At 39.8% G+C, this 16,108-nt stretch overlaps 1 protein-coding gene across 1 annotated transcript in view; it reads right to left on the bottom strand.

Moving 5' to 3' along the window:
• Positions 1-6,720: 6,720 nt before the first annotated feature.
• The window catches only part of LOC117461797 (corticotropin-releasing factor receptor 2), a 48,495-nt gene continuing 39,107 nt past the window's right edge, over positions 6,721-16,108 (bottom strand). Inside the window, exons 7-12 of the mRNA XM_034103756.1 lie at positions 14,847-14,907; positions 14,677-14,749; positions 14,067-14,152; positions 12,181-12,316; positions 11,675-11,716; positions 6,721-9,410 (exon numbers count right to left, since the gene is read on the bottom strand). Of these exons, the coding sequence (XP_033959647.1) occupies positions 9,270-9,410; positions 11,675-11,716; positions 12,181-12,316; positions 14,067-14,152; positions 14,677-14,749; positions 14,847-14,907 (539 nt within the window). The 3' untranslated portion in view covers positions 6,721-9,269. The remainder of the gene's footprint in view (positions 9,411-11,674; positions 11,717-12,180; positions 12,317-14,066; positions 14,153-14,676; positions 14,750-14,846; positions 14,908-16,108) is intronic.

The raw sequence follows: 16,108 nt of genomic DNA on the forward strand, positions 1-16,108 counted from the left end.
TTCAGGGCCCTGGCGGATAACGCTGCCGCTTTGTAGGCCTTTTCAGTCATTGCTGACTGAAAACGGTCCGACTTTGCTGGCAGCGTGGGGTTCCTGCTTGGTGACGGGCCCACCTTTGGTAGAAGGTGAGCCGCTACCAGTGGTTTCATGGGCGGCATGCGGAGCATGCCGAGCTTCTCCATTCTGTCACAGTCTAGGGAGGAGGCACCCTGGATTGGGACCTTGTTGCTGAAGGGCCGGTCTCTCCACGAGACCGACACCTCATCCAACATCTCCGGGAAGACTGGAAGGAGTTGTCTTTTTTTCCCCGCTGCTTGGGGAAGATGTTTTCCCTCGTAGCGGGACCCGGAGGTCTCCTTGGCCATTTCGGGCCACGGGACGTTGAGTCCGACCGCAGCGCGTTTACACACGGCCTGCAGGTCCATGCTCAGACCGGGCGAAGCTGGTGTGCTATCGCCCAGGAGAGCAGCACTTGCCTCAGGCTTTGCAGCCTGAGCCGGTGACATGAAGGTGTCCTCTTCCTGTTCATCCGATTCGGACAGGAGGAACGCCAGGGCGTCCTCCTCTTCGTCCTCCTCGTAGTCAGGCCCGAGGACATCCTCCGCGGGTGAGACCATGGTGAGGTCTAACCGGGAGCCCCAGCTTGGTGGAGCGCGGGAAACCGTTCCCGCGTGTCCTGCCGTCACCGGGTCCCAGCCTGCCAGGGCGCGGGATTCCGGTTCTATAGCCATAGCAGATAGTGAGCCCCAGACCGACACGGAGAGGGGCTCACTCTCTGTGGCGGACGCCCCCGTGTCCTGACTGGCGGTCGGCGGGTCCGTGGACATGGGGGGGTCCTGTTCCGACAGGCTAGCTTGTCGAGCTAACCTTCGGCGGAGGCTCTTAACAGTGAAGCGGACGCAATGTCCACATGAGCCGGGGTTGTCGATAGTGCCTCGGGCGTGTTCTAGCCCGAGGCAGGACGAACAGACCTGGTGTGTGTCTGTGCCCGATATCTTCAACCCGCAGCCGCAGAGTCGAGCCACCGAGTCCCTGACTCCTCTGGTGTGAGGGAGAGGGGCGTCCATCTTGGTCACCTAGTGGCGTGGAGAGGGCCCGCTCTCGACAGGTGGGACGGGAGAAAAGATAAAACCACCTTGTCCTAATCCGGAGAAAAGGACAGTGTGGGTCTTTTATTCCCGGAGAATACTGACTGGTGTGGCAGTATGCTCTTTATATCCTTTTCCCCTCTGTGGAGAAGAGAAAAGAGAAAACTTCCTCGCTACCGTGGTGTCGGTACAGAGGGAGCGAGCTAGCAACAGGTGTGCTGCTAGCTTGAAAAAATCGGACCTACCTTACTTTCTCGGATACGAGAAGGGCGAGGTCGATTTTAAATACTAACAGCGTTAGTACTACCGTCTTCCTGCGAAGCAGAAGGAGTAGCCGGCGAGCGCCCGTCGACCGAAATGGGTATTTGGGTTCAGTCTGTGGACAGTGAAGCTTGCCCGGCTACTGTAGAGATGTGCTCTGAAGCGAGAAGAGGTGTTTGAATGACGCATCCGTTGTGGCGCAAGCTATTTATAGGGGGTGATTTCCCCTGACGCTGACGTCAAGATCACCAGCCAATCAGGATTGGCGTAATGAGATTGATGCTTCTGTTTTCTCCGTGATGAGGCGCATCCCATAGTGAGACATCGAACGGAGTGTTATGAATGAGAACTCATGGACCACTATTGCGGTAAGCATGTTGTAACTTCCGGTTGTTGTTGTCATCTCCGGGTATCCCGTGTGCCTGTTCTGTTGCTGATAGCTTATTATCTTAACTTAATCGATCGTTTTAAAACTCTTGATCACGGCAACTGCCTGACGTTGTAATCACACGTTACTACAGCTTAAGCACTCACAACTCTCCTTCTCTTAGCGACTGTAACTCCACAGTTGCCTACACTCTTTTCGGGTTTGCTAACGGTAGCTACTTTAGCTTGATAGCTAGCCATGGCTCTTTTCCCACCCTCGGGTGTTATTTCCTGCTCTTCCTGTCTCATGTTTGGTTACTTCCCTGCCTCCTTTACTGGTACCGATACATGTGTTAAATGTAGTATAGTTGTTAGGTTGGAGGCGGGAATCATAGCCATAGAAGCCCGGCTCCGCATCTTAGAAAGTAACTCAGCTACAGTAAAGCCCATGTTAGCCAGTGCGGACCGGCAAAAGGTAGCTCCTCTTAGCCGTCCCCCGGCAACTCCCGAGCAGCAGGGAGACTGGGTGACTGTTCAGAAGGGGCATAACCAACCCGTTCACGTATCTAACAGATATTCCCCACTCAGCGAGACACCCGCTGAGAAGCCAACTCTGGTTATTGGTAGCTCTATTATGAGACACGTGAATTTAGAGACCGAAGCCTCCACAGTCACATGCATTCCGGGGGCCAGAGCGGGCGACGTTGAGGCGCATCTTAAACTGCTGGCTAAAGATAAACGTAAATACAGTAGGATTGTTATTCACGTCGGTGGTAATGATGTTCGTTTACGCCAATCAGAATGCACCAAACTTAATGTGGAGTCGGTGTGTAGTTATGCTAAAACAATGTCGGACACCGTCATCTTCTCTCTGGTCCCCTCCCCAATCTGATCAATGATGACATGTATAGCCGCATGTCATCATTTCAGCGCTGGTTGTCTTGGTGGTGCCCAGCAAACAATGTGGGCTTCGTAAATAATTGGACAGACTTCTGGGGAAAACCTGGTCTGATTAAGAGAGACGGCATTCATCCTACTTTGGAAGGTGCAGATCTCATTTCGGCAAACATTTCAGGGCTTTGTGGACTTAATCCATGACAAACTGGAGTTGAGACCAGGAGGCGGAGTCGCAGTCTTACACGCTTATCTGCGCTCTCTCCTAGGCAGTCATCCATACAGTAGGATTCCCGAACCCAATAGAATACCCAATATTAACGGTGTGTGTGTCTGCCCAAGGACAATTTAAGGTAAAATCTAATAGAGCTGTCATACATAATAACCTAATAAAAGTAAATGTAACAACTACTACAGTGCAACAAAACAGGAAGATTAAATGTGGTCTCTTAAACATAAGATCTCTAGCATCTAAAGCAATATTGGTAAATGATTTAATATCAGATTATAATATTGATATATGCTGTCTCACTGAAACTTGGTTGAGACATGAATAATATGTCAGCATAAATGAGGCCACTCCACCCAGCCATATCAACACTCATATTGCTCGAGGCACGGGCCGAGGAGGTGGAGTTGCAGTAATCTTTGACTCAAGTTTACTTATCAATACTATACTAATACTTGAAATTGAGCAACTATTAGTCGAACCGCATAATCCTGCTTTATCCGACCATTTCTTAGTAACTTTTTAAATACTATTACGAGACTACAAAGCATTAGTCGAAAGCTCTTGCAGCAGAAACTGTTAGTGCTATAGCCAAATTTAAGGAAGAGATTCCACCAATACTTAACTCGATAGCATGTCTGCATGTAAGGGAGGAAACTTATACAAAATGTACACCACCCCAAATTGATCATGTTGTTGATAGTGCTACAGATGCGCTGCGAATACAATTAGACTATGTTGCTCCTTTGAAAAAGAAGAAAATAAAACAACATAGATTAGCTCCATGGCATAATGCCGAAACCCGCAAAATAAAGCAAAAGTCTAGACAACTTGAAAGGATATGGCGTTCCACTAAACTTGAAGAATCTCGTTTAATTTGGAATATTACTCTCAATGAATATAAGAAAGCACTGCGTAAAGCGAGAGCAGCCTACTACTCTTCATTAATAGATGAAAATAAGAATAATGCAAGATTTCTTTTCAACACTGCATGTAGCCAGGCTGACAGAGAGCCACAGCTCGATTGAGCCTTCTATTCCCATAGCACTCAGTAGTAATGATTTTATGTGCTTTTTTAACGATAAAATTGTTACTCTTAAAACAAAATTAATGACCTCTTGACTTTGACCAGTATAGTGTTATCAACAGCTCCCGGAAATGTAAGTTCTAATATTACACTAGATAGTAAACTAGAATGCTTTTCAGCCATAAACCTTGAACAATTAAATTCAATGATTCTCTCTTCTAAACCATCAACGTGCATGTTAGACCCAATTCCAACTAAGCTGTTGAAGGACGTTTTTCCATTAATTAGCACTTCTTTATTAAATATTATGAATATGTCTTTATTATCAGGCTATGTTCCACAATCATTCAAAGTAGCAGTGATAAAACCGCTTCTTAAAAAGCACAACCTCGATCCAGAGGTTTTAGCCAACTATAGACCTATTTCTAATCTTCCGTTCCTCTCAACATTTCTTGAGAAAGCGGTCGCAAAACAGTTGTGTGATTACTTAAAAAACAATGATTTATTTGAAGATTTTCAGTCTGGCTTTAGAACACATCATAGCACAGCTCTGGTAAAAGTCACAAATGACATTCTAATAGCCTCAGACAAGGGACTTGTCTCTATTCTTGTCTTGCTCGATCTCAGTGTTGCATTTGATACTATCGACCATGATATCCTATTGCAAAGACTAGAGCACTTAGTTGGCATACAGGGAACTGCTTTAGGCTGGTTTAGGTCCTATTTATCTGAACGCTCTCAGTTTGAACGTGTTAACGATGAATCTTCCATGCAAACCAAAGTTAGCCATGGAGTGCCATGGCTAACAGTGCTCGGACCTATTTTGTTCACATTATATATGCGTCCGTTAGGCAATATTATAAGGAATCATTCTGTAAACTTTCATTGTTATGCGGATGATACTCAACTATATTTATCAATCAAGCCTGATGAAATTAATCATCTAAATAAAATTCAAGACTGCCTTAAGGACTTAAAAACGTGGATGACCTTAAACTTTTTGATGTTAAACACGACCAAAACTGAAGTTATTGTACTTGGCCCGAAGAATCTACGAAACAAATTATCTAAAGATATACTAACTATGGATGGCATTAATTTGGCCTCCAGTGAGACTGTAAGGAATCTTGGTGTTATATTTGATCAGGATTTATCCTTTAACGCCCACATAAAATCAATTTCAAGGACCGCCTACTTCCATCTACGTAACATTGCAAAAATCAAGAATATCTTGCCTCAAAACGATGCAGAGAAACTAGTCCATGTATTTGTTACTTCTAGGCTGGATTATTGTAACTCTTTATTATCAGGGAGTACCAAGAAGTCAGTCAAGTCGCTTCAGCTGATTCAAAATGCTGCAGCTCGTGTACTAACCAGAGTTAGGAAAAAGGACCACATTACTCCTGTTCTGGCTGCCTTACACTGGCTCCCTATAGAACACAGGATAGAATTTAAAATTCTTCTTCTCGCCTACAAAGCCCTTAATGGGCAGGCGCCATCTTACCTTAAAGAACTCATTATACCCTACTGTCCTACTAGGGCATTGCGTTCCAAGAATGCAGGGTTGTTGGTTGTTCCTAGAGTCTCTAAAAGTACAATGGGAGCCAGAGCCTTTTCTTATCAAGCTCCACATTTGTGGAATCAGCTTTCAGTTTGTGTTCGGGCGGCAGACACCCTATCCGTTTTTAAGAGTGCGCTTAAGACCTTCCTTTTTGATAAAGCTTATAGTTAGGGCTGATTAGATTCAGCCCCTAGTTTTGCTGATATAGGCTTAGTTTGTCGGGGGACATCTTACTTCTTCCTTCTCTCTGTCTATACCTGTGTACTCTCATGTTCCGATTAACCCAGCTTCCCCAAATGTCTTTCTTTTTGGTGTCTATATACGCCGGGATCCGGAGTCATGGATGATCCTGCGGTCCTATGTCCTGGATCGCGAGCCCTGGATCTTGAGTCGTGGCTGTGGTCCTGGATCATCGGTCCTGGATGGATATCCTCGTGGATTCATCTTCCTATTATACACACATGCATTTCCAAACATTTGGACTACCTATGTTGCAAATGTATTATATTTTCAATTTACACACGGCATCTATTGCACGTCTGTCCGTCCTGGGAGAGGGATCCCTCCTCTGTTGCTCTCCCTGAGGTTTCTCCCATTTTTCCCTTTAAACTGTGGGTTTTCTCCGGAAGTTTTTCCTTGTACGATGTGAGGGTCTAAGGACAGAGGGTGTCGTATTGTCATACTGATATTCTGTACACACTGTGAAGACCACTGAGACAAATGTAACATGTGTGATATTGGGCTATATAAATAAACATTGATTGATTGATTGATTGATTGATTGATTGATTGATTGATTGATTGATTGATTGATTGATTGATTGATTGATTGATGGAGTCCTGAGGCTTCTGGGCACAGGCAGCACTTCACTCCACCCCAGCCTGAAATATATAAAACTGTAAATACATTATTAATGTTACGTAATCCTGCAGGTGTTCTCTGAGGACTCACTGAAAAACTCACTGAAAACTATATGTACAAGTAACACATGTGCCAGTGAAGCTGCATTAGTCTATCTTTAGAATAATTATATGATAAAGTCATTAAAAGACTGCTGCATTTGTTTATTACACTGCTCGACGATAGAGGGATTGATAGCAAATGAATCAACTAAACAGATCCCATTAGTGCATTCTGCAGCCAATGCCAGATTGCAGAATGTAACTGAATCGACATAATGCATCATATTCTGTCAACTCAGATCATTGTTGTTTACGAGCTCCCTTGGAAATAACAATAACAACAAAAATACGAGTATCATTTTTATTTAAATCAACATTTTTTCCTTTCACATGTGGATGTACAAATGTATATCAGTAGCACGATGATACATCATTTACAGAGCTTCCTTTTCCTTTGTTTGTAAGGCAACATAGGTGGTTCAAAAAATACCATTTAATCAGTCGAACGTATTCATGTACAGTTATAAGTTAACAAATCTGACATCACACTGCATTGATTACATTTCCTCATGTACAATAAATGGTGTCAAAATAAAGTCAACACGATTTGGTTTACAAAATGCAATGGCAATAATAGAAACATGTAGGTAATAGAAATGCAGGATGCTGGTAAACATGGTTAATCTCTTTGGCGAGTTGGAATAAATGATGTGTTTTATTTACTCCTGTATCAAAATATTAGACTATGTATTTGTTTTGCAAACATAATATCATGAAAGGTTTTGCAGTGTTACAGCTGAATGATACTGGAAACAGGACTACAGAAATAGTTACAATAAAATATTTACATTAAATGATTAACAATTGATATCAGCCCAGTTGAGCAGCACACCAACAACAACAACAACAACAACAACAACAACAACAACACATGATGCTGTAATATAAAAAAATACAAACAATTAAATATGAAATGTACATTTTACTACAATGTTATGTTTAATGCAATACCTCCACGCTTAACATCAACAGTAAATCCAGTGCATTTTATCACATAATGACATAAATATGAATAAACCAATAAATAAATGTTAACCTGAAATCAAATAAAACAATTAATTTTAATATTAGATAAGACTTAGATAAGAAAAAAACACTTTCGGAGTGGTTTGTCATTGAACTCTTAGCTTTACAGTGAATAAGTGTATCACCAAACATATCAAAATATCTCTTTAAACATTCTTACTGTACCAGCTGACAGAAATACTTCTACTGCATGTAAAGCAGGTCATATAGGGGACACACAAAGGAGCATCTGCATTTAAACATAAGCTAGCAGCATCATTAAGACTTCTTTGATTGTTCATAAACCTTCGTATTTCTGGAGTTTGACTTTGCAGATAGATGAGTGTTCCCATTATTGTGAGTAGCCTGAGCAGATGTAGGAATTAGCATCACAGGCAAGTGTTTGGTGCTCATTTCATCAAGCTCTGAAACCAGCAGCTTAGTAGTGACACAGATTACTAGAAAGCCACAAGGATTTCATAAAGCCAAAATAATGTAATCTGCTCCCTCTGTGCCTGCATGTTGAATCTAAGCATGTCACACATATACATTACATAAATGACAAGGCACCAATTTCTCAACTCTATATTATTTAATCTTATATTTACTCGTTTAGAAGAAAGATTTACTTTTCCACTGCTCATCCATCAGCCTCAAACACGCATGGTGGTGACTCATTTAATTGCTAATTATGTTCACACCTTCCTGCTCTGAGGAGAATAAAATAGAGGGTGAAAGAAAATAGCTGGAAAAGAGAAGAAGCTGAACACAATGTTTACAACAATACAAGACAAACATATCAACACTGTATACAAGATCAGACTCAGGACTTCACTTGAATGGCTTGTTTGTATACAATGATCATCCCGTATTGATCAAAAAGAAACATTTAAATTATCTTTTTATAAGAGAGAGTAGTGCCTCTTTTGAATGAAATACCTTCCTTTCATAGTTTTAGAAACAGTTAACTTAAGGAGCATTTTGACATCTCTCTAAAGAAGACTTGCAATAATGTTTGAGCGATGCACCTCTCCGACTAGGTAACAATGGAGCAGATGCCAACAAGTGCACGAGCTGCTGAAGTATCCTGCTGCAAATCCTCTAAGATTATCTTGCTCCTCTCACAACCACTAAGCAGTAAGATGACAGTGAAAACAAGCTAAAATAAGACTTGCTGTGATGTGACAGTAACATGAGGCCATTGTTGAAATACTTTCCAGAAAGGCTTTAACCCTGTACCTGTAACATGTACACTTTGTTAGTGGAGATACACCTCCATGTACTATTGAAGTATACTTTTAGATTAATTGATATTACCATTCAAGAGACATTGACTGGCTCTTCAGTCAACTGGACACAAAAAGTCTGTTCTGTAAATCACCTCAATGTTTGTACTTCACACAAATATCAATGATATGTGTCAAGTTGCGTACTTCTGTATATAATGTATGTGCTATTTTAGGTGCAAAAGCATACCAATGAAAAGCAAGACAAAGTAGTGGTTTACTCATAACGTTCAAAAAGAAACGCTGGACACTCGTAATGAAAGTAGCAGTCACAATTGCGGTTGCTTTGGTCAACACAGCACTATACAAATAAAATGTATACATGTGTTTTTTTATATATTTAATACATGTAACACTATACTACAGTTGAAAAGTAGCCACCATGATTGTATTGGGTTAACTAACAGAGGCGATAGTCGCTCCCAGTGAGAGCACACAGCAGCCGTGTTCAGTTTGAGACAACGCTACAGTACATGGATTAAATTCACACACTGCGCAAATGTTCACATTACACGACATGGCAGTGTACTAAGGAGAGTATTTGAATTGAGACACAGCATGAGATGTTGTTGTGGAGATGATGTGCTGGTCACACAACTGTGGTCTGTTTGATGCTGTGGAAGCTTATCCGGGTCGGAGATGTGGGGATGGACATGGCTCGTGCCACTCGCACTCGGAGGGCATGGTTGTCCTGCCAACGGTGCCATCGCTTCCTTACTGCAGAACGTACCTGAAATGTTGAGGATGAACATAATGTATTTTAAAATGATTATGAATAATCTGTCGCGTATATTCATTAAATAATTATTACAACATAACGCCTTGAACAAGTGGTCTTAATAAGCAATACAACTGTTTATTGAATAAAGAGTTAAAACCAGGAGAAAGATGCTGTTAGCTTAGCATAGAGACCATCCACAGTTAAAAAAACACATTACATCTCATTTGTTTAAGCAGTACAAAATGTGTAAAAAAACAAGCTGTGACAGAGCTAGGCTAACTCCTTTCCAGTGTTTCAAGCTAACCGTTGCTCACCGTAACTCTTAGTTTAAGCTTAACGAAATAAATATGAACGTTTTATCAGTGTTAGTGTCAAACTATTCTTTTAGTGTTGAATTCAGAATCCAGACAGAGGGTAGATAAAATCCTAATTTTGATCTTTCAAAGTAAGTACAAGTTAAATATGTAGGTATACGCTAACAATGATTCAACGTTTGAGTTCATGGAAATAACTATTTAAAAGGATCCGTCCGTAAATAATACAATACATTTAGAGGCATGCAACCCACTTTGCCCTTCCCCCATTCAAATCAGTCGTTGATAAGAAGAGAATACTTAAAGGTGGGGTAGGTAAGTTTGAGAAACCGGCTCGAGATACACTTTTTGTTATATTCCATGGAATGCTCTTAACATCCCGATAGCAATGAATATCTGAAGTGCTTTGACAACAAATCCATAAAAAAATTTCATCTGTGGAAGCTGTAGTACTGTAAAAAGCACGACCAATCATTTTAGCCGGCCCGGCTAAAATAACTGGATGGCCTACCTGCCTGTCAGCCTTCCATCTGTGCACAAACTTATCTCGTGCCCTCATTGGTCATGTGCGCGTTCGTGTGTGTTGGAGGAGGGGCTCTGTAAGGAAGTGGCAGATTTTTTCCGGTTGTGCTACGTCACTTCCGGCCAAAAATTACGGCCCGCCCACTTTTGGGGGAAAACAACGCTGTCATTTGAATGGCGGTCAATACATATTCTGAAGTTTTTGCCAATCCGATCAAATTGTTTTAAAAACCGTGGATTTTTGGTTCTTCAAAGAGCCCGATTACGATGGCCAGTCAGGCAAACAATTACATTCAATCATTGGAAATCGACAATCGGTCTTGATATATGGTTAAATTAAAATCAGTAGGCGAGGCTATAATTTCTCCAGCTGTTACTCTCATGAGAAAGGCGGAACATAATAGTTTTATCATGCCAAAAAGCTGCTGTGTCGTTTATTGCACCTCAAACATTAAAAATAATCAAGGGTTCAGTGTTTCTGTACTTCCTCTAAGAAGAAAGGACAGTAAAAGAAGAGCTCTGTGGCTTCAGGCTCAATCGCCATTCAAATGACAGCGTTGTTTCCCCCAAAAGTGGGCGGGGCCGTAAAGTCACGTAGATGTTACTCTCATCTATGAAAATCGATAGCCTACTGCTATATTTAACCATATATCGAGCCCGATCGTCAATTTCTAATGGCTTAATGCAATTATTTGCCTGTCTGGCCATTGGAATCGGACTCTTTGAAGACCCGAAAATCTCCGGTTTTCTTAAATTTCTGATCGGATTGGCAAAAACTTCAGAATTTGTATTGACCGCCATTCAACTGACAGCTTTGTTTTCCCCCAAAAGTGGGCGGAGCCGTTATTTTTGCCTGGAAGTGACGCATTTGTTACTCTCATCTATTTTCAAATTCTAGCGCACTCGAGCTGGTTTCTCCAAAATGACCTACCCCACCTTTAAAACAAAAACAACTTTAATAAATTATTGTATGAGTGGGAGAAAATATAAATTCTTCACAATCCTTCATCAAATTAACAAACCCCTCGGCTTCCAAATTTCAATTATTCGACGCTTTCGAGAGCACAGCAGGAGGGTCCTTAATTTTTCACAATTACTGACAAATGTGTAATCTTCATTATTGCATTAATGACTTACAAAAAGCTGGAAGATCAGCAATTTGATTTCATATAATTATAGGAAAATGAGAAACGTTATTATTTTTGGGTGTAATCAAAATGCGATAATTTCCCTATAGAGAAGAAAATCGCTCAGCTTTTTTAAACAAAAGATACCTGATCCTACCTCGTGCTTGAACCAGCGGTTGTTACTAGGGTAGCAGGATATAAATTAAGCAAGAACATCCTATTGGGGCTTTCTTAAGATGATATATCAAGCAACACATATCTTAATTGAATTAATAAAAACTGAGTCTTTTGCAAAACTCCAATGACTCACCTCTCCGTTTAGAAAGCAGTAAAACACAGACACAAAGAACCCCTGCAGAAGAGACACATTCATATTAAAAGATGTGAATGCGGCTGTATTGTGTAACTAATTAGACATCAGATCATTTAGATGGTGCAATTAGAGAGAAGAAGCAAAAGAAAAGCTTATACAACTTTGATTGTAGAGAAACTGCATGAAATCTGTTTTTCTTGGCCCACTCAGTCTTACATTTAAGCACATAAAATAGAAGGATTAAAAAAAAGGCCAAAGATCAGACATCAAGCCCACATGGTTTTGTTAATCCTGTCAGCTGAGAGCCCTGAACATGAGGCAGCAGAACCATGCTGTGTATAAGCACAGGCAGAATGCTACTTCAAATCATCTTCCCACAAGAAAGCTCAACAGCTGAGAGAAATTATGAAATGATAGAAGGATTAAGAATTCAGCATGACTCACATTGTGTGTGGGTTTTTTAAGCGTTGGCCAGTGTCATACTGCTTCATTATCCGTCTTACCTGAAAAGACTGCAAAAAGGAGTTGAAATAAACGAAAACGATTTGTGAGATGTCGTCCTCCCCCGGATTTACAAAGAAGAGCATGTAGGTGATGCCCAGCAGGGGTAACAAGACCAGCGTTGCCTTCACGGCTTTTCTGTGAAGACAGGGATGGAAAATCAATAGCTACATTCATGAAAATACTATAATAAGAACCTGGATTTCATCCCGGTTGGTTTTGGAAAAAGGCATGAATCTGCATCAGTTGTCCAAATGGCTGGGGAAACAGTTCACAGCTTCGATTCTCAAAATATCAATGCATCGGAGATGAAGCCTACAGTGCAAGATGGGTACAGTTAGGGCTGCTCGATTATGGCAAAAATCATAATCTCGATTATTTGGGTCAATAATTGATATCACGATTATTAAAAACGATTATCCATTTACTTTGAAAACATCCATTTATTGGAGAAAAAAAATGTGAACAGTATGTTTTTAACAGTTGATTACCCTGAACTTTAAGTATAATTCAACTGAAAAACCAATAAAAAAATAATGTAATAATATTTAAAAATTTAAAAAAGTAATAATAATAATAAAAAAATGATCGTTTTATTTCGATTACGTTGTTTTCGTAATCGTTGCAAGCCATAATCGTAATTGCGATTAAAATACGATTAATTGAGCAGCCCTATAGGTACAGTATTGCATTGTATTATAGCACAGGTTTATAAGAGGTAACTAGAGGTTGTAAATGGTAAGTTAATACTTTATTTAAATTGGTTTCAGTGAAGGGCTTGCAGCTCTTTTCTAATGGGCAACTGTTTGAACGGTTGGAGTTCTTTCTGATAAAAAATATTTGTATTGTGTTTCAACAATGCATAAACAGTGTTTGTCATTTAGAGATGGAAAGCAAAATATATGCATACTCATGAGACAGTGGTCTGTACTGATTGTATGTACAAAGAGAAAAAAGAATTACAAAGAACACAAACAAACAATAACAATGACTAAAGTAATCCTCTACATTGGAGTTCTTTTAAACAAGATAAAGAAATAGCGTAACTCAATAGATGTGAGTGCCAAAAGTGTTTTAAAACAAAGTTAATATACTCAGAAAACTGCCCATAATGCAAGCAATTTACACATCACAGAAAATCCAATTCTCCTTGTCAAATCCCCCGTTGGTTATATTGTTAATGCATTTCTGTATAAGAGACAGCAGTTTGAAGAAACCATTATGTTTTATATTTAGGTTAACAAAGCTGCATGCTTCACGTCAGCATATCTGTCGCGCCACAACCATAAATCCAACTCCAGCCTGGAAAGCCTGAAGCCTCAAGTTGTCTGAGCTTCGACACTACAAACACCCTCAAAATAATCCCCCCCGAGGAGAAAAACACAGTTGACACAGTAATCAAAGGTGCAAAAGGCTTGACACTTCCAAAGATTACTGGTCCTCTCTTGCACAAAGTACTGTAACTATGCTGTGCTTACTCAAGTCAATTTGGTTTTAGACACATTTGCATACACACAGTAGCTTCAAGTATGAGGGTTTGTTTTGACGGTGTTTTTGTGATTCATTGTTTTTAATTTATCATAATTGGAAGAACAGGCTATACTTAGCAGGAAAGAGATGCAGCAAAACCCAAAAGAACAATATGATAAACACTATTACTGCACTGGGGGTGATTTGAATATTTTGTCATTAACGTTGTTTCCTTTGATTCAGAAATGTATTCTCTCTGAAAGGATTTGAGTGAAACTAAATCAAAATTGTGAAAATGATTATGATTGAGTTTATATAAGTCTGTTTTCTAAATCCACCTTTGATGCCAATGTTTTGATCATCTCTTAATGCTGTCAAAGCAAACAAAAGGAGAAATGTGATTTATTTCTCAACTCACCTGTACTGTATCGTTTCAGACGTGGTTGAAGCCCTTAGTTTGGTCATAAGAATTCTTACTATGTTGAAGAGGAAAACAAAGTTTATCTAGAAAGAAAAAAAAGACAAAATAATTAGCCTTGAACCCTGTGCCACGGTAACCGTTCACACTGAAAGAAAACTGAGAGCAATTTTCTCCAGCAAACATGTTCTGCTCATTAAATGCTGAGTAGAAGGAGGAGAGGGCAACACAAGTCAAAGCCCCCTCCTCTTTCAACAACAAATTGTTAGAGGCGCACACAAATCAAAAGTGGTCGCTAGACAGAACCATTAGTGGAGACATACCAATAATTCAATTAGATATTTTTTTAATTATTGTGCTTGAAATTGCCTGTACTATCAGGCAGATTATTCAACCATTCCAAGTTATGTATATTTCCAAGAATGGAAACCGCTTCATTATGAAACCATTTTCATATTATTGTATTTTTCAGAACATCTTCAAGCAGGCATAGTGAGACCTCTCATGAGAGTGTAAAGTGAGAAATGTACTGTACAAACAAATACTTCAGAAAATGGGAAAATAACAGCAGTGGTTGTACAATGCATTTCTTTTCTGTTCCGAATCTCACCAAAAGCACAAGAATGACTGGTCCCTGGTAAATGTAGTCCATATACTTCCCAGGTTCTTTACCAAACCAACATCTGTGGACAGAAGAATAAAATCAATAACAGAAAATTCAAGAAAACCCTAATAAAATAATAGTGCGAGAAAACATATCGATTTTTCAATCAAACTTACTGTTCATTTTCGTAATACAACTTTCCTATAGCCCAGGCTATAATTATAGGGCATGGAATACCTAAAGAAATCAAAAGACAACACAAACAGACAACATTTTTCAACAACAAACCCTTAAAACATTGTGCAGCTGGATCAAAATGGAGAAAAATAGCAGACCAAATAAGAAGAGACATCCTACTGTATATGTTGAATATGGAAAAATGAATATTTATCTGAATAACAAATGTTATGGAGTGGGAGCTTGTAATCCAATAAGCTTTATCAAAGTCAATAATAGAACAAGTAATACATAAAACATATTGGGAAATACTAATGATAACATGAGAAAAGCTTTGTGACAAAAGGGATGCAACAATTATTATTTAAATCGATTTAAATCATCTCAGAAACAGAACAGAGCATGTTGAATTATCCATCACACACACAGGTCTCCCGCAGCTCTCTGATCTGAACAGAAACACATTTCAACACCGATCCGTCAAATCAGCAGGACTTGTCTAGTAGCAGTGTTATGATTAAAGGAGAGGACTGCCTCATTCATGGCTCAGGGGATTTGATCTTATTGCCATCCTCTCTTTTCAACAGACATTCAAAACTTTTCTTGTGCTATATCTGGTTTTATTGACTTCTCATTTTCCATACTAAAACACTTGCATTTACTGCAAAAATAAACTTAATGTGGCTTGTAATTCAGAGCTTATGCTTATTTTACAAACTGTTGTGAGACTTTGCTGCATAACAAACGTTTTTGCTGCAGGTTAAAATGAAATGAAAAACAAAATGAAAGCCCTTTGAAATATCTCGCTGCCACTCTAAAGTGAATTTTATGGACGGTCTGCTTCGTTTGAGCGAGCAAGTTATTGTTAATTGGTGAGTGTAGAAATCTGAGGATGAGTTAAAGCATACCATAACAGTTATATAGACAAAGTGGATGAGATGATCATAAGGGGCAATGGAGAGTGAAATTAACTTTAATGGAAAGAGTACACGTTGAAAGGTAACATCAGGGCCATGGTGCAAGACCCACTTCCATAAGTTTCTTAATGAAGTGTTATTAACAATCCCTCAAGATTTATATTAGTGACACAATGGGAAATCTAATCTCTTTACTCGCTTGGGTTTTCGACAATGCAGTTGTGCGAGTAATAAGACTAAAACAGAATTTAATTTGTAATCTTTTACCTGTATGTTTTTGTATGCACTGCCTGTTTATTACTTGAGTAATTATATAGAAAGTATTAACATGTGCCTTTGGCCGG

This window comes from Pseudochaenichthys georgianus, chromosome 17 (assembly GCF_902827115.2).
Source record: "Pseudochaenichthys georgianus chromosome 17, fPseGeo1.2, whole genome shotgun sequence".
NCBI lineage: Eukaryota > Metazoa > Chordata > Actinopteri > Perciformes > Channichthyidae > Pseudochaenichthys > Pseudochaenichthys georgianus.